This window comes from Rattus norvegicus, chromosome 16 (genome assembly GCF_021556685.1).
Source record: "Rattus norvegicus strain SHRSP/BbbUtx chromosome 16, alternate assembly SHRSP_T2T, whole genome shotgun sequence".
Classification (NCBI taxonomy): Eukaryota; Metazoa; Chordata; class Mammalia; order Rodentia; family Muridae; genus Rattus; species Rattus norvegicus.
Genome location: NC_141549.1, coordinates 35,071,553 through 35,097,041, shown reverse-complemented (window position 1 = coordinate 35,097,041; position 25,489 = coordinate 35,071,553). Strand labels below are relative to the sequence as shown.

The 25,489-nt window shown below is 44.8% G+C and overlaps 2 protein-coding genes across 2 annotated transcripts in view; one reads left to right on the top strand and one right to left on the bottom strand.

The window, feature by feature from the left end:
* The window catches only part of Erich1 (glutamate-rich 1), a gene marked incomplete at its 5' end in the record, with an annotated part of 52,793,804 nt that overhangs the window by 48,567,322 nt on the left and 4,200,993 nt on the right, over window positions 1-25,489 (bottom strand).
* Window positions 1-25,489, top strand: part of Sh3rf1 (SH3 domain containing ring finger 1) — a 165,719-nt gene that overhangs the window by 117,609 nt on the left and 22,621 nt on the right. The window contains exons 5-9 of one of the 2 annotated variants that reach the window (NM_198764.2): window positions 5,406-5,711; window positions 9,959-10,069; window positions 18,540-18,727; window positions 20,169-20,339; window positions 24,238-24,497. In NM_198764.2, the coding sequence (NP_942059.1) occupies window positions 5,406-5,711; window positions 9,959-10,069; window positions 18,540-18,727; window positions 20,169-20,339; window positions 24,238-24,497 (1,036 nt within the window). Of the gene's footprint in view, window positions 1-5,405; window positions 5,712-9,958; window positions 10,070-17,176; window positions 17,244-18,539; window positions 18,728-20,168; window positions 20,340-24,237; window positions 24,498-25,489 lie in introns of those variants that run through there. The other variant, XM_087588311.1, reaches the window with a different exon arrangement.

The window sequence follows — 25,489 nt, the reverse complement described above, 5'->3', positions numbered from 1 at the left end:
CGTAGGGAAAAGGTGACTTGCCCCGGGCGACAGACTAAGTGAATAGTAAGCTTGGGTTCTGAGTCATGACAGTAATACGGATTTGGACTGGATTTTCCAGGCTGCAGAACATGCTAGGCTATACTTATTTCTGTGTGAGGTACACAAGAATTATGCTACCCTTCCTTTATACAGCCAAGAAGACCCAAGTCGGGACAAAGTAATGACTCAGTCCGTGAGCACAGAGACCTGACCCTAGGCTAACCTGTTTTGACTTCAAGTTCAAGGCTCTTCCTGTGGTTCTCCAACAGTAGCCTTCCTAAACTTAAATTTGTTTTAGATTTTTAAACATGTGTCTTTCCTTTGTACCTACCCTTCAAAACCAGGCTGAGAAGGAGAGTTCTGATTGGTTGATTGAGTGATTGGTTGATTGATTGATTTGTGTGTGTGTGTGTGTGTGTGTGTGTGTGTGTGTGTGTGTGTATGTATGTATGTATGTATGTATGTATGTATGTATGTTCTAACAGCCGGTCCTAATAAAATTGAGGCCATTATGACAAGCTGCTCACCGACCTCCAGGTCTCCCCCTTGGGTATGCCAGTTGTTGGCAAACCCCCTTTCCCTAGCAGCTGGAATGAGGTTCGAGGCCCCTGCTGCTTATTGTCCCTCTGCTTACATGAGTGCTTCTTGTCCAGGTGATTTCTTAGTGCTGAGGGACAAGAGCTGAGTGACCAGTACACACTCATCACTGCTGAGCAAGCTGAAATGTGGCCAGGCCACACAGACGTGGCATGTGAATGCTTGACCCACCTCTGCTTCAAAGACCTGGTACCATTGAAAGCAAGATCTTGCATGTGTGTCTTGGTTTGGATTAGTTATATGTTGAAGTGATAATATTTTGTTTATATTGATCACCATAATTATCTGTAAGATTTATATTACATTTAAGTTGCCCAGTGCTAGCCCAGAGGCAGACCTCCCTTCCCTTGATAATTCTACGAGACTTTTTTTTTTTAATTCATCACAAACATTGTAGAGACTTAAATGGAGTCCTAGCTTAGCAGATGTCCCCTTTCAATGTAATAGAATTCACAGTTGCTCAGTCTCTCATGTATCGGCCTTGTATTGTAAATGAAAGTTGAGTTTGGTTTTAATGTCTGGTCAACCAAAGCCCAAAAACTTGTTACCCAAACTGAGGAGAGAAAGATAAAAAACTAACAGGGGATCTGAATTCTGTAGTTATTTAAGGAGCGTTTACAGGGGACTATGCTGTCATTTCTTTTAAGGAGTTGCAAGTGGGCTTGAGTTTCTGTCTTGGTTTCTCCCAAATGTTGGCTCTGTCTGGGGAAGGAACAATGGACGTTTGGATGCTGGAATGATGAAGGGCTGCTTTTACAACCTGGATTTATAAAGGCTGTGTTTCACAGCAGAGAGGGAAGAATAGATGGGTGTTGTGTAATATCCCAAAAGCTGGAGACTTACCCTTGTATAAAACTTCTTACGAAGTAGTGACTACCAAAACTATCTCCCTTTTTTGGGGGGTAGGGACAGGGTAGGTGTTTTATCTTAATTAACCTTATTTTTTGGTTTTTTTGTTTGTTTGTTTGTTTGTTTGTTTGTTTTTTAGAGCTGGGGACCGAACCCAGGGCCTTGCGCTCGCTAGGCAAGCGCTCTACCACTGAGCTAAATCCCCAACCCATTAACCTTATTTTTATCAGTATCTCCTCTCTGATTTACTTGAGGATCTTCCTCAAAAACATAAATAAGAAGCCTAGAGGGGCAGCTCAGTAGCAAAGAACTTGCCCAGGATGTATAAGGCCTCGCACTCAATCCCTGGCACCACAAAAGTTAATAAACTAGCAAAATAATAGGGAAAAAATGTAAAAGGTCGTGAGAACTTTAAGATCAGGAAATCTCTTCGCACCCTTCCGTTTAGCTCCAGAATGCTGAGTTTTACTGTGTCCAACTTAAGCCTTATATGTGAGGTCCTTATCACAAGCCAGGTAGGTCTTGTGGGGCATGGGTTTGTTCTGCAGGTCATGAGTGTGCTTTTGACTTTAAAGGTCACGTCCCCGAGATAAATGTCAGAGGAAACCCACGCCCACTGAGCTCAAGCAGGCATTCTTAAATTTTATCAAAATTCTATTAAAAGCTGTCAGATCCTTGGCTCCCTGTTGTTACGAAGGTTCAGTCAGACAGCAGGCGGCATTTCAACTTCCTGCCAGGTTTACCTGATGTCCGCTCTGTAGCTTTTCACTTTGTGATTTTCTCTGGAATTTAGGGGGGGGGGGGAGGAAGATGCTATTAGCGCCAACCTCTGATGTTCCAGAAAAAATTCTAAATTTTAAAGGATGACAACATCTCGCTAGCAAACATTACTGCCATGTGTCAAAATAAAATGCAGGGGAAATGCACTAGGCTGTTTAGAAGACTAGAAATGAAGTAGGAAATGAGCTGTGTCCCTTTAGAGTGAGAGAGCTAAAGGAGCATTAAAGTTGTCGGTTCCTTGTATTTATTCACTGGGCATGAGGGGTTTGATCAGTAGGCTGCACGGTAACTGTCTCCGCCATGGAGTTGGCCAATAGCTGTGCCAGCTCCAGAGTTGCGGTCTTTTGCCAGTTTACTATCTCAACCACACCCTGCTGGACCCACGAGTTCCTGCTTATGCAAACCACTGTATTCTAGGTGAGGGTTTTGCGCCCTCCAAACATATGTAGCTCACTCCTGCCAGTATTGTGCCTGGTAGGCAAGAGTCTGTTGACAATGGGAGGGAGAAGAGTTGATGGACAAGTATAGAATTAAACGGTCTTTTGCCACAATTAATAGGAAAGAGCGTTTGCTTCATTGAGTGATGGGGATAAATGTCAAACGGGGAACAAAAGTTGAAATTATAGAAAGCACCCCCGTTGCTTTTAAGTCAGTGGTCCTTCTGACTGCTTCTCTCCTAGTAAATCTCCAGCATCAAGCAGTTTACTCTCCATAGGGTGTTCTCAGGCTGTGTTTACTTCATGGAGGGGGAAGTGGGAAAAGACGTAAGAGGGACTCAGTGTTATACTCACCACAGACCAGCAAGACATTTACATCGTAGCACAGCAGATGGAAACCAGCAATATCAACACAGTTGCAGTTGACACTTGGTTAGGTACAACCTTGACGAGATTATGGGAATATTTCACAACATTTCAAAACACAGGGGTCGGGAGAGATGTCCCAGCAGGTAGAGGTCTCTGCCGCCAAGCTTGATGACCTGTGTTTGGTCTCAGAACCAAGTTTGGTGGATGGAGCCAACCCCTGCAAATGTACCCTAACATCTGTATACCCATATACATATACATATACATATACATATACATATACATATAGTCACCCATGTATATAGACAAAGTGTGGAAATTAGTGTATTTTAAAAAGAACAGGTACAGCTAATAGAGCCTATGGTTTGGCCCCAGAATTCATTTAAATGTAGTATCAGATAGATGCATTTTCTCCTGCATTAATTTTTTGACTCCCATGAGAAATCTCTAGTTTATCCGACTTCCTACTCAACGGAACAGGCACGCAGAGCCGAGCTTTCAGACTCTCTTGTGCTGTTTAGGTAGCTGCTGGGAGGATTTGTGGTATAGGAATAGGCACAGAAGAGGACTTTCCAACTCCATTGCTCCTGCCTTGCTGGGGCACTGCTTCGCCTTGCCTTGCGTTGCCTTTCGTTTGAACTCTGAGCTTGGAGTGGTAAGAGAAGTAACTCTTCAGTCTGCTTGTTTGAAAGGAAAGAGGACTCTGCCTCACTGGGCTCATGGAAGTTCACTGAAGGTCTCAGAGCTGTGCCTCCCAGCAGAATAACCAACATCACATTACTTCTTCAGGGCATTTGACTCCCTTGTGTTCCTACCCTGAAGAGGGAGATATCTAGATCAAAGTAGGAATTACAGATTGTGGATGTCCTGACCAAATGCCATTATCATGTTCCAAGTGGGTCTCCCTTTTATAATGCTCCTGTACCTTTAAGTACGTCCTGTTCCAATCTTTCCCATCCCTTCTTCCTGCCATTCATCTACTTGATGGTAAGGGATGGTTGCCTATGCTAGAAACTTGATCCCATGAACACTCTTTTTCAAAGGCCAAAGAAGAGCTGCTTACCTTTGAAAAAGGTTTACCCCACTAATTATGTCAGACAGTCCACCTGACCTTGAGTCTCCGGAGCCACAGGAACAAACTACCAGTCGATTACAGAAGCCCTGGGCTACCCAGCCCTGGTTGACCCTGTGTTGTAGCTGTTGGGGAAGCAGGTTCTATTTCCCCTTTAAATATTGACCAGCAGGATATCCTCTCCTCGTTGGGGGGGACTCATCTACAAGGTGAGAAGACGTGATTTGAACGATTGAGATAGATAAAGGCATTAGATGTTGTTACTTCACATAAATCTAGCTGTGCGGGGCTGAGTGTAATGTGGGGAAGACCTCTTTTGTCCTCAGTAGCACCTCTCAGAAGCATGGGGTTCGTTTTAAGTTTCCTGTATTTCATCTCAGTATTATTATTTTCTTTCTTTCTTTCTTTCTTTCTTTCTTTCTTTCTTTCTTCCTTCCTTTTGTGCACTGTGCAGTTTCTCATCGAGAGAGTTTCTAAGATACTCAGCCTTTCATCCTGAAGGCCTTTCCGGAAATGTTTCATTTTACCTGAGGGAAAACAAAAGGCCAATGTTCTCCCCTTTCCTGCTGATCTTATCAGTCCAGCACATGTATTGTGTCCCCTTGCACTCTCACCTTACACGGGGACTTCAGACAGATGAGCTAGCAGGCCATCTAGACTTGAATTCCAGATCTTCCCTTGCTATGAGTTTGAGCACATGGGTTGCTAACAGACTGTCTGAGGAAGTAAAAAAACATCAGCAACAAGAAAATGGCGAGGATCTCAACTGACTTTTCTGAGATTCCCTTAAACTATGCAGAGGAAAACAAGGGGAGTCAACCTGTTTCGGGACACACACATCAGTATTGAGCGGTTTTCTTCTTTTATTATCTTGTTTGCTTGTATCAAACTCATGCGTCGTTCAGCCCTGAGCCATTCATTATTGGGGACCAGCGTCCAGGGAGATGAATACTTATGCCCTTTTTGTTGCTCCTCTCTAAACTTCATTAGTAAGCTGAGATCTTTATTACTAGCAAATGCCAAAATTGCCTACTGCAAACCCCCAGTCCTTAGAAACATGCCTTTACCTTTCAGTCTTACTTTGGAACTATTTATTCTTCGGTTGATATCTCCCTGTGACAAAGATACATCGAGAAAGACATCTCACATGGATGAAACATTACATGCATATGCAAATACTCATGTGGTGGCTTTGAATTATAGATTAAAAGACTTGGAGGAAGGAGCTCTCATTGAACCGCTGAGAACGGTCTAACCTTGTGTTGCTTTGCCGGTTGCAGTTTAACTCAGCTGCCAAGCAGCTGATAGAGTGGGATAAGCCTCCGGTACCAGGAGTGGACACTGCAGAATGCCCTTCAGCGACAGCGGCGCAGAGCAGCTCTGCCTCAAAGCACTCCGATACCAAGAAGAACACCAGGAAGCGACACTCCTTCACCTCCCTCACCATGGCCAACAAGTCTTCCCAGGCGTCCCAGAACCGCCACTCCATGGAGATCAGCCCTCCTGTGCTTATCAGCTCCAGCAACCCCACGGCCGCAGCCCGCATCAGCGAGCTCTCCGGGCTCTCCTGCAGCGCCCCGTCTCAGGTACATGGGCAGGGTCAGCTGACAAAGCGTGGGCTCGCCAGCTGCTTTCGCTGACGGTAAAATCCCTGAAGACGGTGGCTGTCCTTGCTGCCTCATTTATATTTGTCTTAGTGACATCCTCACAGCTGTGATAAATACCTGGCTTTGGCTTGCAGATCCAGGGAGATGTGGGAAGACATGACAACGGGGGTTGGGGGGTGGGGGGTTGGGGGGTGGGAGGTTGGAAGGGTGGGGGGGGGGTTTCAGGAGCAGGAGGCTGAGAAGGCTCATTGCATCCACGCTTAGGAAGGTAAGAGTGAACAGGAGGTGGGGTCCAGCTACCGAGCCTCATGGCCCACTCTCCCAAGGATCCATTCCCTCTAGCGCTGGTCTTTTAAAGATGTCATAACTGACCCACACAGCGCTTCCATCCCGGGACCAGGTGTTCAAACACAGGGACATGTGGGGGACATTTCACATTCAAAGCAGAACAGTACATAGTACGTGTAGTAGGCAATGCGAGCTTGAGTTCATCCCAAGGCAAGGACTCAGAAGCAGTATTAGAACCTATAAAGTGTGTAAAAGTGTCGCTTACAAGTTCACGTTCACTCGGGTTTCTAAAACTTCTCAGTGCTACAAACTCCACCTCTGTTCACACCTGCAGTCCTCAGTCCAGATGCTCAGGACATTTGGAGCGTCTGGCACCTTGGCACTTAGGTTCCCCATCCAAATAATAGAGCAAGAAGACAACCAAGGAGCATTCCACTTAGAAATTGACCTTGCAATTTTAAAAGGCTCCATAATTCATCAAGACTTTGGACTATCTTAAAACACGGCCACGCGGTGTTTGCGTGTTAAAAATGCATAGGCCAGTTGCAAACACTCACTCACTCATTTAACAATTGATTGTGGGATGTTGTATTATTAGACCCTTGGGCACACTGTGTAATGAGATATATAGGATACACACGTCCGTTACGAAGGCCTTCTTCTGTCTACAGAGTGGATCTAATTGTGGCCCTTTCCCAGAGGGCAAGAACTATGTCATTATCCACTTAGAGAACAGCTGCATTTCAAAGCTCACCCTGGAGGTCAGAGAGCACTGTCCAAAGCGGCCTGACAAAGTGGGAAGAATTTCCATGTAGGCTTGTGTATCGTTTTATTTCATGCAGGTTCTTTCCACAATGTAGCTTGGGGTTGTTTTTCCTTAAAATATAAAGATGAAATTCCCACATAGTTTAATAAGATCTCTGTGGCATTGCAGACTAAAAATTGGCCATTCCTGGCTAATTTTATTAAAAGTTGGGGTTTCTTTTGTTGTGCTTGTTGTTATTTATTTTGTTCAACAGCTCTAGATTGACATAGCAAGTCAGGAATTAAATGTATTTACTCTGAATGAGAGTATGGGCTTTATTTACCTGTTTGTTTGTTTCAAGTGATAAGTTATAGAACTTTTGATTTTAGTGCAGAAAAATAGAACATGCACAGATACAGGACATTAGTGTGAGGAGGGTGGGGGCGCCTTCACTTTGATCACTGATAACATTTCATGTGGTATATATAAGCAAGCACTCAAAGGCTCCTTCAACAGATGAGTTGCTTAAAAAGAAGGTGGGGAGGGAAATGCTCTTACCTTTCTTATAGTCAGTGATCTCATGAAAATAGACTTGGGTTTCAGATCAGAGCATGAAGCTCGATTGCAGATCAGAGTTCAGAGTACCAAGTGAAGAGAATCTGGGGAGACTCCATGGATTTCTGAGTAAGGGTCTGGAGAAGAGGTTGGTAAAGAATCCCTAACACAAAGTGAACCATTGTGAATGAGTTTGTTTTGCGTGTGTGATGTAACACCAGCAGCATTTGCACGGCGGGGTTTTCTTGAATAGAATCAGGTTCACGTGAGGCATGCTGACAGCACTGAACAGGAAGGGATTTAAAATACTGGGCTGTGCTTTGTCTTTGGTAGTGGAGAAAGTTAAAAGGAAAAGGATGGTTAGCTAAGCCTCGTGTCCTATAGAGAGCTCAGGTGTCACAGTGCCACACCACAGCCGGGGATAAGGCTATGAAAGTGTGGCTATTTTTGTTCGAATCTGAGTAGTTTAGGAAGCAAGATGATTTCTGTTTCCTTGAAACTGTCTCACTCACCACTCCCCCTCCTCCCTTCTGTAACCAGTTGGTTGTTTTCAGTGGTAATGTGTTGTCTCAGGGAGAAGTTATTTCTAGCCGAGGATGGGAGGTGTGTGAAGTGCTGCCCGATCCTCCCACTGAGGTTTACAGAAAACATCACTTATCTAGGGCACCCTGTGCTTTGGAGGGACCCTCAGTCCACAAGGAAGCTTTGAGTGCATGCTGCCTGCCTGAGGTGCACACTGTTCCTTATCATGGAGATGAGTTCATGGGGGAATGACCAGGAGAGGCTGCTTCAAACAGACCTGCCCCAAGAGAAGTTGTCGCAGAAGCTGTCTCTGCCCCTAGCGTGATTTTTTAATTTTCCTAACTCATACTCACCTTTAACTTTGATTTTCTTTCATTCTACCTTTAAGAAACAAAACTAAGCAAGACAGTATTCTCTTGTGTCTCCATTCTGAAGGAGAGCGCCGAGATACAGGTGCATCGGCAGTTGAGTGCTGGTACAGTGGTACTTAGGAAAGTCAGTGGCCTCATGCTTGAGGTTCTATCCAGAGTCACCATCACCAGGATGGCCGAGGGTTAGAGGGCTTGCTTGCCCCTTGTATTTGGTGACCGTTGAGTGAGGACTGAGCTTGAAATGGTATAAAGTAGGAAATAACTTCTGAGCCTTGACTTGCAGGTGGATCCCCAATACATATGTTCACAAGTCTCTGACTGACATCCGTAAAGCACTTGGAGACATCTGGTCTACCCCCAACCATACCAATGATATCCTGAGGCATGATTCATAATGTCGTATGTTTCTGAGGCATTTTTATATTGCCCTTGTCCTCAGGGGAAGCAGGAAGGCCCATCTGATTGCACCTGTTTTCTCTCCCAACTCTTCCTGCTTCCCTAGCCCTTTCTTGTAGAGGAGACTGACTAATGTTTGTGGTTCTGTGGTGAAACAAGGTTCTGGCCAACTGCACATCCTCTGTGCTGAGGTAAAGACATCCCATCTGTTGAGATATCTACTCTCCCCAGGTCTGCAGCATCAAGTAGCATTCCCATACTCCTCAGCTGTATCTGCCCTGCAACCTGAGGGAAACTGATCAAGTAATCAGAGGCAATGAAATGACCTAAATAATTCGATTTCTTTCTAGTAAATTAATCTTGGGTAGTATCATGGAGATACTACCTTAGAACACCTTTGTACCCAATTTAGATTAGATTGGCATTATTTCTTGAAGGTTCTATAATGAATTCTCCACCATAGGCACATCTAGGCTGCTCCATTTTGATTGCTGGTCCTCGTTGAAAGCTAGAAGAAAGGATAATCTTGAGAAAACAAAAGTGCCTTAATAATCTTACACGGGCTTACATCTCAGTAGAGAGAGGTTAATATTGAGCCACAACTTGCTTTAGTGGGGTCTCATGAGAACATGAAGCTAGTTTGCCCCAGGCTAACTCAACAGTTCGATTCATGGTCCAATGGAAAACAAGGTGTGGTGTTACATGGTGGCCAGCAGCACTCTGTATAGCACATTGTACTGACTGGCATATCTGGTACACATTGCATCTTTAGACAACTGCAGATAGAATATAGAGAAAAGGATTCTGCCTTCCCGGGATAACTCCATATACAGATCTCTTGTTTATGTGGCTTTGTCCAGGAGAATCTGTCGTGTTAAATTGTTGAGCTAGGGTTGGAGAGATGGGCTCAGTACAGTGCTTGCCATGTTAACATAGTGACCTGAGTTCAGATCCACAGAAGTTAGATAAAGCCAAGACACAAGATAGTCCCAGCATGCTCCTACAGCAAGGTAGGAGGCAGCCTGGAGAATCCCCCAGAAACCCATAGGTCAACCTGTCTTGCATTAAGTAACTGTGGATGAACAAGAGACCCTGTCTTAAATAAAGTAGATGATGAGGACCAACATCAGAGATTGTCCTCTGACTTCCACATGGCACTGTGGCACATGTACACACACACACACACACACACACACACACACACACAGGGAGAGAGAGACAGACAGACAGACAGACAGAGAGACAGAGAGACAGACAGACACACACACACAACAGAATGCTGGAGGAGACAGACAGGTGGACATATTAAAAGCACAACTGCCTTTTTAATAAACTTTTTTCCTTGGCAGGTTCATATAAGCACCACTGGGTTAATTGTGACCCCACCCCCTAGCAGCCCAGTGACAACTGGCCCTTCGTTCACGTTCCCAACCGACGTCCCCTACCAAGCTGCCCTTGGAGTAAGTATCATTTCTGTGTCTTTATTTCTCTCTGAGGTGTTTAGTCTTGATGATCTGCCACATTCCAGCCAACTTCCGCGGTGGATGCTGAGGCTGCTCTTTTGCCGGTGATCCCTGCTAATCTCACAGAAAAGGCTGTATCTTGCCAGGGGCCTACAAAATCTTTAATGGCCGCCAAGACCTGAAGCTATGAGAACTCAGAAAAATAACACTTAATTTTATTGAAGTTCAATTTGATTTCCCAAAGGCTTAACCCTTATTTTTTGGGGGTTTCCAGATCGTGTGTGTGTATGTGTGTGTGTGTGTGTGTGTGTGTGTGTGTGTGTGTGTGTGTATTAGAGATACATTTATATAAATTCCGAAGACCTGGGTCTTCCCAGGCTAACTGGTTTGACTTTATTCACAGAATAAATTGATATCAAATGTCAGTTTTTAGGTCTCATCTCTAATTTTTCTCCTCTGTAGCTCATAGTGGCTCCTTCAAGATCCCTCCTGCCCTGGGAGGGTCTTTTAGAGGATGTTGGTTTTTCTTCTGAACATGAGTTGCATAAAGACATCTGAATGGGGGATGCTGACCTGGAGAATCATAACAGTCAAGGGAGACGGATATTAAAAAAAAATAACTGTGAAGAAAAACAAGCAAATCCACCTGTAGGTAATAGAGAAAAACAGCCACCTTGCTTCCAGAAATCACAACCCACTGAGCAGCAAGGAACTAGAAAATACGAGAAATCTCTCACTCAGGCTGATGTCTCGCTTACACTCTCAGACTTGCTATTTCTGACTATTCCAGCACTGGATAGACCGAAGATAGAAATCATTCACTCAGACTGCCTGGTGTCTGGATTTAGGTCCCGCCTTCCCCGGTCCTGCATCTGTAGTATTTGCTGGTCTTCAGAGAAACAGTGTGGTCCATTGAAGGGTTTTCGGTTTGAGATGGAAAGACTTGGTTGAAGCTCAGTTCATTCAACCTTTTTATTTGTCACGTGACCCTGAGACTGTTCCTCAGCATCTTTCAGCCTCAGCACCTCTGCTGATTGGGTTTTATCAACTTGGCACAAGCCTAGACACACGTAGGAAGGGGGAACCTCATTGCCTCCACCAGATTGGTGTGCGGGGCATTTTCTCGATGACTGAGTGATGCAGGAGGCCCAGGCTGTTGTGGGAAGCACCATCCCTACATAGAAGGCTGGGCTATCTAAGAAAGGTAGGTGAGCGCGCCATAGAAGGTAGCCAGTACCAGTCACAGCGGCGTCTAAGCAGCTGGTTTGTTTCTAGGTTGTAGATTTTGTGTGTGTTGTAAGGATATTTTCCTCTGCTAGATTTATTTTTATTGGAATGTTTTATTTACATTTCAAATGTTATCCCTTTTCCTGGTTTCCCCTCCTGAAACCCCCTATCTCATTCCCGCCCCCCATCCCCACTTCTATGAGGATTTTCCCCACCTCCCCATCCACTCCCTCCCACCTCCCCACCCTGGCATTCCTCTACACTGGAGCATTAAGCCTTCACAGGACCAAGGGCCTCTCCTCCCATTGATGTCCTACACAGCCATCCTCTGCTACATATGCAGCTAGAACCATGGGCCCCTTCATGTGTACTCTTTTGTTGGTGGTTTAGTCCCTGGGAGCTCTGGGGGGATCTGTTTGGTTGATACTGTTGTTCTTCCTATGGGTTTGCAAACCCCTTCAGCTCCTTCAGTTCTTTCTCTAACTCCTCCATTGGGGACCCCACTCTCAGTCCAATGGTTGGCTGCGAGCATCCACCTCTGTATTTGTCAGGCTCTGGGAGAGCCTCTCAGGAGACAAGTATACCAGGTTCTTATCAACATGCACTTCTTGGCATCTGCAATAGTGTCTTGGTTTGGTGACTGTATATGGGCTGGATCCCCAGGTGGAGCAGTCTCTGGATGGCCTTTCCTTCAGTCTCTGCTCCACACTTTGTCTCCATATTTCCTCCTTTGACTATTTTGTTCGTCCTTCTTCTTGAGCTTCATGTGATCCATGGATTGTTTCTGGGTATTCCGAGATTTGGGGCTAATATCCACTTATCAGTGAGTACATATCATGTCTGGTTTTTTGTGACTGCGTTACTTCACTCAGGATGATATTTTCCAGTTCCATCCATTTGCCTATGACTTTCATGAAGTCATTGTTTTTGATAGCTGAGTAACATTCCATTGTGTAGATGTACCACATTTTCTGTATCCATTCCTCTGTTGAAGGGCATCTGGGTTCTTTCCAGCTTCTGGCTATTATAAATAAGTCTGCTATGAATATAGTGGAGCATGTGTCCTTGTCATACATTGGATCTTTTGGGTATATGCCCAGGATGTAGCCAGGACCGTACAAGACAGTACTCAATATATTGATTCTAATTTTATCGTCTTCTTTTTTCTCATTATTAATTTTGGCTTGATACCTTTCATAATTAATTAAAAGCTGAGTTTTAAATCAAGTCAGGGCATAAATAACTGCTGTTAGTATCTAACTTCACTTAGACTTCTGAAAACGTTCATGGAATAAATCATGTTCTTCTATTTAAATGGATGCCGGCCTGTTCTACTCACAGGTTAAAGTTATTGGGTTTGTTTTTCTTTTTTTAAATGCTCCCTGAGAGCTTACAGCTTCCTTGATAATACAGCTGCTTTGTGAAGGAGGCATGGCCTTGATTCATCTGGGGAAAAGATGAATTTTAGTTAACATTTATTAAATGTGGTTTCCAAAAGACTCAGCCACAGAGGTTTCACTAAAGCCAAATTGTGTAACCCATCCTGCCCTCTAATCTCCAAGGGAGCAACTTCTTTTTCTTTCCCACCAACACATACAGCCTCAGTGCATTTCCGTTCCAGATGACTCCCGTGCGTAGAAGCATTCTTAACTCCATGTCTTAAGGGGGAAAGGGAAGGCTGACTTAAGAAAAATTAATTAGTGTAAAAGATACAAGGCTGGCTGGGTTTTAGCCCCTGTGAACTGAAAATTTTATAATATAGTAGATGGCCAGCTCTTTGCTGGGGGTTGACTCAGGGGCAAATCGATGGAATAGGCCACGAGAGAGCATATATAATTAATTCATGTTCAGTCATTTTTATCCTAGGTTTTTTATAAGAAAGGCTGCATATTAAGCGAGAGAGATTTATTAAACACTGTCTACTGGGCGCCAGCTCCATTTAATGAAAAACTAATTATAAACAGGCTTTTCTGTCATCCAGAGAAAAGAGTAGATCTCAGAGTCTCTGGTAGGTTGGCAGACATGCTGGGGGTTTAATGTCGGTTTTGCACAGGAAACTCTCAGTAGCCCATGAGGCCCTCTCACCGTTGGTACCTCCAGTTAATCGTGATGAGAATTCTATTTGAAATCTCAAGTATTTCAGGAGATGTTGCTCTCACAGCAGTAGTATGTAGCTTGGTAGGAAAAAAATGGGCTTTTCATGTTATGGATGTTTAGGAAGTAAATGTCACCCCTGCAAGAGAAAATGTAAATTATCTCCAGTGCTTTTTTTTTTCATAAATGGAGACTTTTGAATCTTTTATGCAGAATGGAGTCATTTATGAGCATATGTCTCTAACATTTTCACTTGCAGCAGTGAGAATGTTCAATCTCTTCCGTCACGAGCGGGAGTAGTGTCACAGCTGTTGATTCGGGCATGAGCCTATTAATAATAGTTGCTTCTTGTCGTTGTTGACTTGTTTGTGGGACGAGGAGGCTGAAGATCTTAGTCCTACGTCTCCGGTTAGGGGCAGAGGAATGTACACAATGAACAATTAGTAATTGTTGATACTCCCCGTGTGGTGTGGTTAACTGCAGAAGGTCATGCATGAGACAGCCACCTCGTTAAAGGCCAAATACTGCCTTACGAAAACCCTGTTTAAGTTTTTTTTTTTTTCTTCTCTCCCTCCCCCTTTTTGACATAGTGTCTCATATCACTCAGGCTGGCCTTAAACTCATGTAGTTGAAGATATTCCTGAACTTCTGATCCTCCTGCCTTTACTTCCTAAGTACTTGCCTTCTGAGATTGTGGGGTGTGTGTGTGTGTGTGTGTATCCTTATGGTTTGTGTGTGTGTGTGTGTGTGTGTGTGTGTACGTCCTTATGGTTTGTGTGTGTATGTGTGTGTGTATGTATGTATGTGTGTATGTCCTTATGGTTTGTGTGTGTGTGTGTGTGTGTGTGTGTGTGTGTACATCCTTATGGTTTGTATGTGTGTGTGTGTGTGTGTGTACATCCTTATGGTTTGTATGTGTGTGTGTGTGTGTGTGTACATCCTTATGGTTTGTGTGTGTGTGTGTGTGTGTGTGTGTGTGTGTGTGTGTGTAGGCAGTCCTAGGCTATGTGAGACCTTATCTCAAACAGCAAATAAAAAACCCCAAAAGAACATTACGTGATGTCAGGCCTCAGAATAGGCAATACACAGTGGCACCACCACTTCTGCCAACAGGAACAAGGAAGTAGGGCACAGGTGGAGACCACAGACCTTGGTGCTTTGGGATGTGGGAGGGAAGCTTTTGACAGGAGAGGTGAAAGCCAGGGTAAGGGGTAGGGTATAAACAAATGTTTTTCTTTATTCTATATTTTTCCTGTTTCAGATTTCAACATAGTGTCTAGCTGTGTAGCCCAGGTTGGCCTTGGTCACCATGTTGCTCAAGCTGGCCTTGAATTCATGATCCTTTTTTCCTCAGCCTTCCTGGTTCTTGGATTACAGGCAGGAGCCACTGTGCCCAGCTTAGGACCTCCATAGCAACAACAGAAAATTTCTATAGCATCTCAGGGATCGAAACCTGTAGATCCAAACCTTATTGTCCTAAGAGGCAGTGAGAGGCACAGAACGTTTTTAGAATCACAGTGTTCACTGAGGGGCTCATGCCTTCTGGCTGCAAAGCTGGGAGCCAGAGCCAGTGTCTAACAAGAATAAGCCAGTCCCTGACTCCAAACCTCTTTAATCGTAACACTGCCTTCCACTCATTGACATTTGCCTATGCCCTGTGCACTGGGGAAGGCAATGTCCACACCATTGCTAATTATTATAAGGACAGAGACACCACTTAATTCACACAATTAACTTGTAGGGCTATCTCCCCTCTGTCTTAGAGATTAAATGTGAAACAGTAAATTACACAGCAACACAGCTCAAAATAGCAACACCGTTGACGTCCACTCTTATGCAACCTGGCCTCTCTTGGACCAGTTTGTGCCTGAGATCCTGTATCCGGGGAGGACTATTGAGGGATGCTGGCGTGTTGGGTTGAAGGTGGGTGAGTGGAGAGTAGGTGATCAAGCAGCAACAGTGATGGGTTGTGGGATTTTTACAAGGCGTCTGCCCACGGGGTTCGTTTTCTGTGAGGTGTTTGAGGAAGAGGTACGTATAAGAGACATTGGAAAGCAAGGGAGCCTTTGATGGTCTCTAGAACTTGTGCATATAATTCCAACACAAACCACTTTAGTAGTCAGAAGGCCTTCAGCCCTCGGCCTCAGGATCAAAACATACTGTTTTCCCAGCCTTAGTCAAATCCAGGTCTAGCTGCACCCTGTACTGGTCTCGTGAAAAGGGAAGAGGAGGAAATCATGCCAGGAAGGGTCTGTTTCACATCCACATACGTGAAGTTCTTATTTACAATATCTAGTGCCCAGTGTCTTGCATCAGCTCCTACTGAGATAGAGGACACCTCGTCCCTGGGTACACAGTCTAGAAAGGGACAGGCTGTCCAAGGTATAAATCCGTTGTCTTTTCTGATAGGAAACATTACATTGCTTCTGCAAGGCCTGTTAGTTGCGTAGGGGGACAGAACCTGGGCATCACAACGGATGGTCATTTCATGTGGGCAAGCCACTCCTGAGTCTGGTGTTGAGCAGTATGGGACCCGATGGCCTGTGGGTGGCTTTTTGCTGGTAGAGGGTAGATATGGCTCTGCTGGTTCAGTCTCCAGCATGATAGGCAGGTCTCCAGGTCAGGTCTGAGTATATGAAAGGTCAGGTCTGAGTATATGAAAGGTTGTCGTTCTTCTCAATAGAGATGTCAGGACTTGCAAGATCGCAAACGAACCACAGCACCGTGCAGGGGGCTCACCTTTTGAACTTCCACTGGGCCAGATCTCTGCAGTTGAGGCTGTTTATAAAGCAATCCACAGAGCTTCCTGGTGTATCACAGCTCTGCATTCAGAGAGCCCCGTCATTTCCCAGCCCACAGAACCAAGCAGCATAGAGGGCTCTGATTTTAATCAGGCGTTCCCTCTGTCTAACACACATTCATTCAGTGCAGAGAGGGAGAAAGGAAAATCCGCCTGGTGTTACTAAAGACCATCTCTACCACAGAGTGGTGACTGTATTTCTCTTAGACACCAGCTTTGGGTCTGTCTTCTGTCTGTCTGACTGTCTGACTGTCTGAATGTCCCCTTTTCTGTCATATCTCAATGCCTCACTTCTCTCCTTTTACAAGCAATGACATTTGGTTACTGTTTAATAAGCTGTGACCCTTCTTTATATTATGTTAAAATGTAAAAATTGGGTTTTTTTCTTTAATCATCCATAAATAGATGTTGTTTTTATTTTACCTCTTTCTAAGACATTATTTATCCCAGTTGCTCTTTTTAAATTTTTTAATTGTATTTTCTTGTCCTCTGCCTTCTGTCTTTCCACGGACACACTGTCTTGAGACTGGGTTTAGAAAGAATGAAGTGGTAACCAGGCCAAGCTCTCCCCCCTCCCCCCATTTTTCTATATCCCTCTGTGTGTACCCATCTCGCCTGTTAAGCCTCTGACATGGTGTAATCTTTGAATGGCTCAGATCGTGTCTTCTCACCATTTTGCCTGGATTATCTTTACCTCTCTCTACTCTGTCACTGGAAGTAGGCCAAACAGAAAGAATGCTTGACCCTCTGCCGAAAGGGTCGGGGCTCTGAGCCTCACTTGGAACATGGCGTTCCAGAGCACGATGCACCTCACTGCTGCCGTTTGTGTGGGGAGCAGCAAGTGACCTCGTGACTTTTTGAACAGCCCGTCTTGTCCAGGCTGGCTCTCTGTAAGCGATTCCATGCCTCATTTACTTCTGTGCTCAATGGTCTGTTGCCGTGTGGGAAAGTCCTCACAGAAGGCCACGCTAGCAAAAAATTAAGTAGGACACATAAAAACCAGTTGCCGGTCTAGAAACATGGCTGTCTGCAGCTGAGCACTGTTCGTAGGTAAGTGTTGATAGGATTCAAGTTTTGTTTCAAACATTTGAAATGTAATGACTGGAGCCCTGCTTTGCACAGGCTATTTCTGTCTCCTAGTTGTGTCCTGCTGCCTGCCTCTCTGGTTCCCCCTGATTCAGTTTTTACCTCTAGTAGTTCAGATTCAGGGAAGGCGAGGTAGGGGTTCAGTCAGGCTTTTTGTTCCTGTTCTCCCAAGAGTGTCAGTATACAGTCCCTGGAGAGTTATCTGGGGTTTGTAGATGAGAAGGTAACAATTGCTCCATTGACTGTCGAAGACACAGAGCCCTGTGGCAGAACCCCATAAAGCACCCAGTGGCTTCTCACTGGTGTATGTATTAAAGATTAGCAGGCTTGATAGTCCTCAATTTCAAAAACTATCCAAGTGAAGAAGAAGAAAAGCTAAGGAAGGTACAGTAGGCTCGTAACTATGGCTTGCTATGGCTTGGCTCTGGGAAGATCAGGTGTCAAAAGGACTGGGCAGGAGGAATGGCTGGCAGTACAGCGATGATACAGCACAGTGTGACGTATTTACATTTCAGGTTACAAAAGCCCAGGAGAAAATCAATTCTCACCAGCAATGTAACACTATAGTAGTTCCTTTGAAAGGTGGTGCCATGCCTGTCCAAATCTGTACTTTTCACTTTTAATTATTATTTTGCGTGTATGAATGCTTTGCCTACTTGTATCGGTGCTCCACGGGCATGCCTGATGCCATTAGGCGCCAGAAGGTGTTGAATCATGTCGTCCTATAGTTATAGATGGTTCAAAGCTGCCAGGTGGGTACTGGGGGTCACATATGGGTCCTCAGGAAGAGCAGCCAGTGCTCTTGTCCACTGAACCATCTCTCCAGCCCTGGTTCTGTACTTTCAATGTGTTATTAATCTTAAACTTCTACACAGTCATTTCATTTTTTCCCCTTCCTGTCAAGGCTTATCTGTTTGCCAAAAAGGATGATGTAGCTTTAAAATAAACTTTTTTTTAAGGTTTGTTTATTTATTTTATGTATATGAGTACACTATAGCTATCCATACCAGAAGAGGGCATCAGGTCCCATTACAGAGTTGAACTCAAGACCTCTGGGAGAGCAGCCATCTTAACCACTGAGCCATCTTTCCAGCCCTAATATAAACTTTTAAAAAGGGTGTTTCATGTGGAGTAACCCGATGGTTCTGTTGTGCATGGATTCTGTCTGGTCGGTCTCTGACTCTCCTTCCCTTATACCTTTCATTAAGATATAAATGAATGACCTCTGTGTCCCCTCCCCCTTTTCTTTTCCTGTATTAGACGATGAATCCTCCTCTCCCCCCACCCCCTCTCCTGGCCACCACTGTACTCGCCTCTACACCGTCAGGCGCTACTGCTGCTGCCGTTGCTGCTGCTGCTGCTGCTGTTGCTGCTGGAGTGGGACCCAGGCCTGCAGTGGGATCCACGGAACAGATCGCACATTTACGGCCGCAGACCCGTCCCAGTGTGTGAGTGAGGGTGTCTTTTATTACTGTGTAAGCACTCATCTCAAACGGCAGAGATCAAGAAGCTCATGTCTGATAGGAGCTAGTGACAGGCTGAGGGCTCAGCCAAGTGGCTTGTATTCTGGAAACTTCTACCTGGACATGCATGTAATTAGTAAGACGCTTAGATAGAATGAGCCTACGTGAGCCCAGTGGGCGACTGTCCTGATGAGAAAAGGCCTTTCGCAGTTTAGAAAAATGTCTGTTCTCTCCTCTATAGGTCCTCTACACAGAGAGCTGCTGTTGTTTTGTACAACTCCTTCCTAACCTCTTTAATCTTCAGTTTCATTCCTCGTAGCAAGGTCTTAAGAAACAGTTCTCAACCTGTGGGTCACGACCCCTTGCCAGAGGTTGAACGGCCCTTTCACAGGGGCTGCACATCCAATAGTTAGATGACGATTCCTAGCAGTGGCAAAAGGAGTTATGAAGCAGCGACGAATTATGTTATGGTTGGGGGTGGAGGGCACTATATCAGGAGCTGTCATAGCATTAGCAAGGCACTGATCTTAAAAAACAGGAAGGTAGGGCTGCTGAGATGGCTCAGAGGTTAAGAGCACTGACTGCTCTTCCAGAGGTTTGGAGTTCAATCCCCAGCAACCACATGGTGGCTCACAACCATCCATAATGGGATCCAATGCCCTTATCTGGCGTGTCTGAAGACAGCGGCATAAAATAAATAAATTAAAAAAAGACAAAAACTGGAAGGTATTCCACACACGTCAGGTCTCCCTGCATTAGAGAGCTGTCAAGAATCCAGAGAGGTCGCATTGCCCTGTGCAGTTGGCAGCTGACAGGCTGTGTGTGGATCTGTATCTGTAGGTGTCAGAGAACTAACAGATGTGTAGTCAGTCACCTGCCTGGTTTCTCTGTGTGGACAGACACCTTAGCAGCTCTTCCATGCCCAACCTAGAGTTCCTTTGACTTTCTCTAATACAGTCAGCTTCGTAAGTGCAGGTGCAGCCTAAACCTAGGGGTTCAGCGTGCAAAGAAGGCAACATATTGTGTTTCCCAGGGGAATTGTATGCCATATGCCCTCCTCTCAGGCTCACTCCCAAGTCTAACAAGTGCCATTTGAAGAGCTACATTTTCCCAATGGGCTCCTAATCCAGGACACTAAGGTAGACACTCCTGGAAATGGCGTTAATTCGTTCATAGCACATGAATACCATTTGGTGAGATAATCTTTGCCACACAAGAAGGAAGACTCTTAATCAAATACAAAAGCCTCTGCCTGCATTTGAAGGGCGAACAGCAAAACTCCATTCGGTGGAGACTGCCAGCGCTGCCTGCAGGTTAAGACTGTCCTGTCTACCTTTGTTTAAGGTACTCAAGTCCTTAGGCGAAGCAAGAGCTTGAAGATCTTGGGTTCACCTGCTCTCCTGATTTATTTTTTTTTCTACCCTAGATATGTTGCTATATATCCATACACTCCCCGGAAGGAAGACGAACTGGAGCTGAGGAAAGGCGAGATGTTTTTGGTCTTCGAGCGTTGCCAGGACGGCTGGTACAAAGGAACGTCAATGCACACCAGCAAGATCGGCGTTTTCCCCGGCAACTATGTGGCACCCGTCACAAGGTATGACACTGGATTAGCGCTCTTCTACGTTCTAGATGGAGGCGCTCCATTCTTTTGCAGGCGTCTCAGCTCGCACAGAGCCCTACCTGCATTATAATTACCTGTTGGGTAGCCAAGGTTTGTAAAATCCGTATCCATATCTGCTGAAATTCCTTCTAATACCAAGATGCTTAGCTCACGTCTCATGTGGATATGTGTGAAAATTATAGGTTTCTACCAATAGATGTTCTGGGGTGTAAGCTCTCTGCTTTAATTTATATTGGAAAGACTCAGCCGTTCCATTTTCAGTATTTTTCTACTAAAGAAATTAAAGGCTATGTTATTGGTGTGTACGTATCTGCACCATGTCTTCTATGTACACCAGACAGGCAGATTCCTACACATGGCATTATTGAATCCTGGTCTTCAGTTGCTTTTATCATCCTCATGCTTCATAAATGGGGAAACGGAGGCACAGGGAGATCACATGATAAAGAAATGCTCAAACCCACACTGGCTAGGTCTGCCTTTATTTCATTAACTTTGAATTAATTACCTTTGAATTCTGGCAACTAATCTTTGTAATACAGTGAAAAATAAATATTCCTTAAATATGCCGTAAGTGAATTCTAAATGAAGATAGTTTTTCTCCTCATGAGCCATTTGCCAGTATTCGGACGTAGTTTTGAGTTTCTCAGTTGATGATTCTGGCATTCAGTGAGTGGAGGCCAGGGATTCTGCTGAGTCCTGCCATACGCAGGAGACTGCCCTCCCCTGAGAGCCTCTTCTGTCCATTCTGCCTCTGTGATAAAATACTCTGACCAAAAGCAACTCAGCCTCAAGCCACAGTTTTATATTGAGGAGCCTTGAAGGCAGGCCTGGCTGCTACCCCACACGGCATCAGTAAATAAGTCTGGCAGTCACCATGCTGGATGCTGCTTGCTGGCTTGTAGGCAGGTGTCAGCTGAGTTATCTTTCGGTACAGCTCAGGACCATGTGCTCAGGATAGTTTGCCCACAGTGGTCTGGACCTCAATAAACACGAGGAAGAACCCACACACATACGTCCACAAGCCAGTCCCTCAAGCGACACTGTACCAGGTTGATAGTCAAAGGTAACCAAGACACCCTCAAAAAGGATTAATGTGGCCAAGATGTCATTCAGGCTCAGAAACTCTCACTTGTGTATCACATACATGCGGTGTACACGTGCACACACTCCCAGGCACACAAAACTATTTTTCTTTTAAGATAGTGTACCTTCTGGTTATCAAGCTGGAAGAAGTGACCTATAATGACATTAACACTGACCCCGACTTTGATCACTGACTCTTAATAAGCAATTCAGGGTCTAACTATGTTAAATCACACTTCTAACCTCCTGGCTTTAAACAAATGGCTTAATGAACTGATATGTTTGTCAGCTGTTGTCCTTGACTTATAGGTTGGCCAGCAGCCTAATCAAATGAAAATCACTATTGTTGCAGATGGTGACAGAATGTTAGCTTAAATTTGACTTGCAAATTTTTAATCAATATAAATCTTTTCTGTACATGTTAAAATATACACTCAGGATCTGACACATCCAGAAAATGGCAGCCAGAACCTTCCTGGTGTGTGTGTGTGTGTGTGTGTGTGTGTGTGTGTGTGTGTGTGTGTATGCGCGTATTTATATATTTATACATGCCTATTTATATATTAAAATGTGTTTATATATAAATACATATATCATAAAATATGTATATAATTAAACAAGAGAAATACAATAATGCAGAATGAAATTAAAAGATCACTTTTTTCAAGAGATTCAGAATCAAACTGTTAAGTGTCTGCACATTTAACTCTGGGAAATGGTTGCTTACAGCAGCTGCTCTGTAAAGCGCCACTGTGGAAAGATAATCTTGATAAAAAGTATTAATTGTAGATTAATTATAGACTTGCTATACGCAGAATTGCCTCTTAAATGAAATGATTAAACTCAGCTCTAAGTCGGTGTTTAGGGCTGACTGCATTGCCACACCTGAGGCATTGATGGGAGAAGAGAAGGGCCCTTGTGTGCAGGCCTGACCTCCAGAGGGTTTTTATGTTGGGAGTGGGCGTCTACAGCAAGGCAGTGTGTGCAGAGCATGACAGCGCGACTGCATGCATGGACTCACAGTGGCTCTGTGGCTGCATGCAAATCAAGCCAGCCCAGATACACCATGGGTGGGCGAGGGGCTCAGGAGCCATTGGCAGGTGATGGCTTCTAGAAGAATGAGAGTCAGTTTCCTTCAGGACTAAACCCTGGAGGCTGTCCATGACCCTACACCCATGCACATAATGGAGGTACTCAGTGGGCTCAGTGGGCTTAAACAAAAGAAGCAACAGCAGCACATGAAGCTGGGGGAGAAAAGGCATGGGGAAGACAGGGGGAGGAATTGAAGGGAATGAGTTGAGGAAAAGCATGTTGTCGCATATACGAAATTCTCGAAAAAATTAAAATAAAAGCGTACCATATTCCGTAATCAAGAGGTGAGCTGTACTCAGTTTATGGAGAATAAAACTGGAAAGGAGAAAGCCATCTCCATGAAATAATTAAATCATAAGGTGCAACTTGAATTTAAGGTGATGATTCTTAAATTACCTGGTCTGTGCAGGGTCTTGAACTTGAGATGGTGATAGGTCATCAGAAAAAAGCCAAAGGGCCCATTCCGTGTGTGTGTGTGTGTGTGTGTGTGTGTGTGTGTGTGTGTGTCTGTGTGTCTGTGTGTCTGTATGTCTGTGTCTGTGTGTCTGTGTGTGTGAGTATGCAGATGTGTGCGTGCAGTGTGTGTGTAGTGTGTGTGTACAGTGTGTGTGTATATGTGACTTTGTGTGTGAATGTGTGTGCTTGAATGTGAGTGTGCAGTGTGTGTGCGAGTATGTGTGTGAGTGTGCATGTCTGTGTGAGTGTAGTTGTGCCTTTGTGAGTATGCATGTGTGTGAGTGTGGTTGTTGTACCTTTGTGAGTGTGCAGTGTGTGTGAGTGTGTGTGTGACTTTGTGTGAATGTGTGAGTGTACATGTGTGTGCCTGAGTGTGAGAGTGTACAGTGTGTGTAAGTGTGGTTGTACCTTTGTGAGTATGCATGTGTGTGAGTGTGGTTGTTGTACCTTTGTGAGTGTGCAGTGTGTGTGAGTGTGTGTGTGACTTTGTGTGAATGTGTGAGTGTACATGTGTGTGCCTGAGTGTGAGAGTGTACAGTGTGTGTAAGTGTGGTTGTACCTTTGTGAGTATGCATGTGTGTGAGTGTGGTTGTTGTACCTTTGTGAGTGTGCAGTGTGTGTGAGTGTGTGTGTGACTTTGTGTGAATGTGTGAGTGTACATGTGTGTGCCTGAGTGTGAGAGTGTACAGTGTGTGTAAGTGTGGTTGTACCTTTGTGAGTATGCATGTGTGTGAGTGTGGTTGTACCTTTGTGAGTGTGCAGTGTGTGTGTGTGTGGTTGTACCTTTGTGAGTGTGCAGTGTGTGTGAGAGAGAGAGAGAGAGAGAGAGAGAGAGAGATCACTGTGTTCACAGACACTTGTGTACTATGTTAGAGACAGGTTGAGAAAGTCAAAGCAAGATCAGTACGATGCAAATGGTGGGTGTTACTCAGGATGAAGCAGGAAAATTCATGGCTTTGAAATTCCGTGGAGCTGGGTGGCCACAGAATGGGAAGCTAACCCTAATAACTGCGTTCCTAGGTAGATAGAATGTGTGGTTTGGTGACTCAAGTGGTTCCAAGACAATTCTCTGTCTCAGCCATCATTTCTTTGAATGTTCTGTTCTTAAAGTCTTGTAAAAATAATCCCATTCATTTTTTAAAAGGCTTTAACGCTCCGAGTCATTTTTCTTGCATTCATTGTTCTGTCTCCCTCTTTGCTGATGGCTTGGGTTTTCCGTCTGCTTCTGTCTTGGCAGGGCGGTGACAAATGCCTCCCAAGCTAAAGTCCCTATGTCTACAGCGGGTCAGGCAAGTCGTGGGGTGACTATGGTCAGTCCTTCCACCGCAGGAGGGCCTGCACAGAAGCCCCAAGGAAATGGCGTGGCTGGGAATCCCAGCGTCGTCCCCACAGCTGTGGTGTCAGCAGCTCATATCCAGACAAGTCCCCAGGCTAAGGTCCTGCTGCACATGACTGGGCAGATGACAGTCAACCAGGCCCGAAATGCTGTGAGGACAGGTAAGAGGGGAACAGGCCTGGAATGCATGAGGAATGGGCTTAGGTGACTAAGCAGGTTGGTGACAACAGGTGTCGAGAAAAGCAAGTATGAATTTAAAATAATCACTGCCCTCTTGAACTAGAAACTACAAACCAAACTGTGTTGCCAGGACTTCTTCACCACTGTGGTAGGCACCCCTGGCAGAGACAATCAAAGAGTGACAAAGGGATTACTTGGTAGCCAGACCCTATCACTGAAGGTCCATGGTTGATGGAGAGCATTCTAGGTGGTGGGGCAGAGATGCCACATTTGTGTTGACCATGAAACACAGTGAAAGGACCAGCACAAGATACATATTCCGAGATATGCCCCAGTGACCCGTTTATTCTAACAGGCCCCACCTCCTAGTAGCCCAATGATGAAATTGCCACCCTTATAATCCAGTCACCCCTCAGGACCACCAGCAGCTTCTGACCAAGCCTTCATTCAACACATGAGGCCCTTCAAGGGACGTCTTCTGTCTAAACCATTGCAGGCATTCTAGAGCTGTTTGTTTGGAATAAGCACACCATGAACATTCGTTCAAGGCCTATAGACCTGAGGTATAAGAAGAATTTATCAGATCCTAGGAATATGAGTGGTTGAGTACTTGAAACATGATTTCTGCAGGTAAGGTCCTGTCTCCAGTCTCACTGTTCTGTGTGACTGTAGCACGATTCTCAGCCAAGCAGTGTTATTTTTGATGAACTAGTCACGGGTCTATTTTAGACTCGATGGGAAGTCAAGTGCCTTTCTTAATTCTGCAGCGTTGAAAACCTACCAAGAGTCTTGGGTAACAACAGTGGAGTAAATTGAATACATGTGAATTCCATCAGAAAGATTGTGAAGGGAAGTGGGAAGTCAAAGAGAGAAGAGAGAGAGAAAATGTATAATAGGTAAAGGACTTAAGACCGGCGTGGTTTGTTGCCATGGTGAGCCATCAGAAACTGGCCCTATGTCTCAAATGCTGTGA